This window comes from Atta colombica, unplaced genomic scaffold (genome assembly GCF_001594045.1).
Source record: "Atta colombica isolate Treedump-2 unplaced genomic scaffold, Acol1.0 scaffold93, whole genome shotgun sequence".
Classification (NCBI taxonomy): Eukaryota; Metazoa; Arthropoda; class Insecta; order Hymenoptera; family Formicidae; genus Atta; species Atta colombica.
Window position 1 is genome coordinate 51,813 of NW_017259587.1, and position 4,808 is coordinate 56,620.

Genomic DNA, 4,808 nt, shown 5'->3' on the forward strand with positions numbered 1-4,808 from the left:
ATACTTGCAATATATTTTTTTTATTATATTGCGTGGACCCATTTATAATTATAGATGATTTTCATAGATTTTTTTCATATTGAATTCGAATTCGTAGCCCATTATTTCTCTATTATATCAGGTTTACAAGATATCCTAATTCAAAAACGCTTGAAATAGACCCTTTTGATACTTTAAAGAATAATATCTCAGAAACCTGACATGTTGAAACAAATTGGGCTACGGATCTGGTTTTAAAAATTTTCGGAATTACATACTGCTATTTTTTGATCAAAATTCATGTCGACATATAATTTAATAATTAAATTATATTATTATATTTTAAATGTTTATCAATTTATGGAAAATTAACATATTTAAAGATTAAATATTCTTAAGTTGCATTTACAAAAGATATTTTTTCTTAACAATGTACAGAAAATAACTTTATTTTTATTAATAACTTACCAATGTAATGTCCAAGTTTTGTCCTCAAATTATTATGAACATACTGAGGGCCACCTAATGCTAATTCTAATGCCGTTTTTAAGGAAAATTTAGGAAATATGGGACTAAGCAATGTTCCGTGTATGTTTACAGCATATTCAAGTATATCTTGCGATGGCCATGGTCCATTATACATAGGATACAGCGTCTTAACACTCTGATACAAAAGTAATAACTCTCTCATATGAATATCCTTCATTGGATTATTAGTTTTTATAATCTGAGAAAAGACTTTGCTGATTAAATTTGGGCTATAACAATCTAACGCAATCAAATGTAGAGCAAATTTAATCATAGATCTGTTAAAAATTTTATTCTCCATTTTATTCGCCAATATCGCATCTCGTATAATATCCCAAAATACTGGTTTGTAATCAGCATTAATTAATCCTTCTAAGAAAATAGATACTCTAAAATATGATGCGTCTTTTAATAAATTTGGCTGTTCGAAACATTTCGCTGCTAAATATTCTAGAAAGGGTATATGAGCATAATTTAGCTCATTCAAACATTTCAGCAGATAGATGCTACTATCAAAATAAATTTCTGCAGATAATGCTGAATTGACAAAAGCATCCACCAGTGCTTCATTGTAAAACATGCATCCATATTCTTTGCTACAATAATAATATAATGTTAATATTTTATTTTCACAATATGTCAAATATTAATATGAGAACCTTATATAAAAAGGACATACTTCCTTGCAGCGACCAGCACTAATTTATGTAGCGCTGTTATTATCTCTTGAATACTTAATTGTTTTGCATCACTTATTAAAATCTTCTGAATGTTAAATAGCAATTCAAAAGCCATCGGAGATGGATAAGAAGCACTACATAAGCTACAAAATATAGACCAAGCTCTTTGTATATTAAGGTCCTTTTCAAATTTTTGTAATGATTTCAGTATTATATTTTGTATTTTTGAATTATTAATACTATTTTCACTTATAAGTCTTAAAGATTGTGTCAGCATAAAAATATTATCCGGATCCAATTTTGTAGGTAACTGCGCTTCAAAAACAACAGGCAATGCTATCAATAAAGCATCTCTCAATGGTGTACTATCCATTTTCTTCAGTATCACAATTATACTAATTATATCCTGAAGCGATATCTCATTTACATTTGCACGAATCATTTGCAATAATGACTGAGTTAAAACACAATTGGCTGGAATCTTAAAATGTGTCAACATTTTCAGACAATTAATAACTTCATTGGTTTTCATAAATCTAATATTTCTATTTAACACTTCGCACAGACATATAAAACCTATATGCTGCTTAATATTTTGCAAATCTTCATCCATGTTTTTAGAAGCTTTAAATAATGTAAATATTATGTCAATAGCATCATGTATAGTCATATTTGTACAATTTTTTGCTACTTTCTCCAATATTTCCATAGATTTATATGACTTGATATTAGTGAATACATAATTTTTTTCTACTGGTGATATATCCTCCAGTTGTGTATAATCTAAAAAAAACATATACATTCTGTTGAAATATTACATTTATATTACAAATGTTGTATGTAAAATATTAGATTACCTGTCAAACTGGTACTATAAACTCGTGATACTTTTTGTATCATTTGTAATGGTGCTATATAATTCGATAGGACTGTCCAATTGCGTGCTATTGGACATAATCGCAGAAGTCCCTTTAAAGTTCTGTTCATTCTACTGATAAATAAAATGTTATTCCGTGACAATAATTATTTCAAAAAATTACAAAATATTAATTTTATAATATGACACATTTAGAATGTAATCAATTTCATAAAGGTGCCTCCAGAAAATATAGTCTGCTAATGTTGGTTAATGCATTGATAACCGATGCTAGAGCAATGTTGGTCATATATGAATATCCAGAATATGAATATGACACATATGCATAGTTAGCTATATGAATATAGGCCATATATTTAAAGAATATATGCGGTAACATTAGAAAAGATGGACAGTGTAAAGATTTGAAGAGATAATTGTGTACCAGGAATTGTGATTATTTCTTGTGATTTTTACATAATAAAGAGAAAAAAAACAAAAAAAGGAGATTGACATCTTTAAATAGAAGCAGATAAAGATTTTATTACATACATAATATATATGTAATAAACCAACTTTTATAATTTATACTTTTACTTTTATAATTTATCTATTTTTTAATTTCTATTTATTCTTAATTATTTCAATTTTTGGTCGTTTAGAATTTTATTCTGTACTGTTTTTTTTTATATTTGAAATATACTTCATTATTTGAATAACTCAAATAAATAAACTTTTATCTTAAAAGAAGCAGCTGCGTAAATCTTTAAAGGAGAAACTTCTTAAATGTGTGTTATTAAACTTTATTTGTCAAATAAAAACTAAATTTTTCCCAGACATAATGATACAAATTTAATGAATATGTGAAAAAAATATTCTGAAAAATTTGAAAATTTCTACAGAATGTCTGAATTCGATTTTGAATATCTATTAAATAAAATTGTCCTGACGGAAATTTTTTCTTGAAGTGTAATGATTAAAATATTATATTAAGTATAATGAACAAAGACGAAATATTACTGCAATAATAACTGAAATTATAATCTTACAATACAAATTCATATGTTAAAGCATTTGTAAAGCCGTATGTATTAATTATAAATATGTACTAATTAAAATGAACAACCGATGAATAATCTCTAATTGAGAATAAAAGGTTAGAAACACTTAAATGTCGTTTGTGTACTTACGCAATCGCTAGTCTCTATTTTGTACTATGAAAAATTTTGAACGATACTAGCGGCGTTACAGACACAATGCAAAATTGTTTAATTTGTTATTTTTAAATTATACATAAACATGCTTCAAATGTAATAACCGCGTTTATGGTGCATATACAATTTAAGGCGCCTTTTTATGCTGATGCTCGAAGATTAAGGGAGAACGTTCATATCTTAGCAGAAAGCAGAAAGTGGGAAAGCGGAAATCAATCAGAACTCGCGGAAAAACAGAAGCAGACAAGCGGAATGTACCGTCTTTGTAACGTCCGCCTATAAAATAAACGCGAACGTATTTCTACTTAACTTTAAGAGATCGCCACATATACAATTTCCAAGCTGGTGCAGTCTGATGAACATAACATTACGTTGACAACATAAAGTTGCTATAATAAATGGAATATTGCCATGATTACGAAAATATATAACTAATTAATGTAACACAATCTATCTATAATAGTATAATAGTACAATAGTTATACTTCCATTGTTTATTTTCATTTTCTTTTCTCCAATTCGAAGCTAATTAACAATAAATGAAACAAAAAAAAAGGAACGAGTTAATAAATATATCCTTTAACGCATTGCACAGTAATGCTAAAGACTAAAATATAATAATATTTCCAAATATTGAACGTCAAGATTAACAACCAAATGTTATTGCTCAGAAATATATATAAATTTATACAATACCCTTTTTCTATATATAACAATACATTTTTGTAATCTTGAGAAATCTAAATTAATAAATAATTACCAAGTAGTAATAAAATAATCGAATATTCATTGAATTTTTTTCTCTTAGCGAGCCAATGTAGACACAGAGGAGTGTCGCGCGCTCTTATCTCTAAGGGAAAGTAATTACCCCGAAGGAATTCATAACATAAACTAATCACAAGCACTAGCTTATAGAAATCTCTTTCGAAAATCAAAATTTAAAATCTCGCAAACTTAAATTCTACTTTTATTATTGCGGTTGCGACAACAATTGGAGAAATTTACCACTTATAATTATTCTTAGTATATACGTATTATATATCTCCCGTTTAAATACTTTATAGTTTAACTCTAAGTTCTAACTTACACAGTTTAACCTGTATAACATCTAAGTATGTTATTACTGTAATAAATAATGAAACTATTGCCTAAGTGAATTGAGCGTTCATAGAGAAGTACTATTCGAATTTAAATATAATTAATCTATCGTAGATAAAAGAAGGAAATTAGAAGGATAAAAAAATCAAAATCTAAGAATAATTATTTTATTGTTCAAATAAAAAAATAGACGCTTGATTGACTGTCGCAGTATTTTCTTTGTCTTATTCGAGATTCGAAGACGATAACTCGTTGCGAAGTACAGTTCCGACTCGTCACGTTAAGATGCACTGTCCTATTGCACTGTCTCAGATGCAACACTAAATCTTATTCTATCGTATTCTCATACATTGTTTCTTGCGCTGATCAACTTCAACTCTAATTCTAGTTTATTGTAGATCCAAAAAGTAATTAATTATTATTATTTTACACACACATATATATATATATATA

The 4,808-nt window shown here is 27.3% G+C and overlaps 1 protein-coding gene across 4 annotated transcripts in view; it reads right to left on the minus strand.

Moving 5' to 3' along the window:
* The window catches only part of LOC108693589, a 7,709-nt gene extending 4,116 nt beyond the window's left edge, over nucleotides 1-3,593 (minus strand). The window contains exons 1-4 of one of the 4 annotated variants that reach the window (XM_018202625.1): nucleotides 3,234-3,593; nucleotides 2,045-2,175; nucleotides 1,187-1,970; nucleotides 448-1,103 (exon numbers count right to left, since the gene is read on the minus strand). In XM_018202625.1, the coding sequence (XP_018058114.1) occupies nucleotides 448-1,103; nucleotides 1,187-1,970; nucleotides 2,045-2,174 (1,570 nt within the window). In that variant the 5' untranslated portion in view covers nucleotide 2,175; nucleotides 3,234-3,593. Of the gene's footprint in view, nucleotides 1-447; nucleotides 1,104-1,186; nucleotides 1,971-2,044; nucleotides 2,179-3,092; nucleotides 3,203-3,233 lie in introns of those variants that run through there. The other 3 variants (XM_018202621.1, XM_018202622.1, XM_018202624.1) reach the window with 3 other exon arrangements.
* Nucleotides 3,594-4,808: the final 1,215 nt, after the last annotated feature.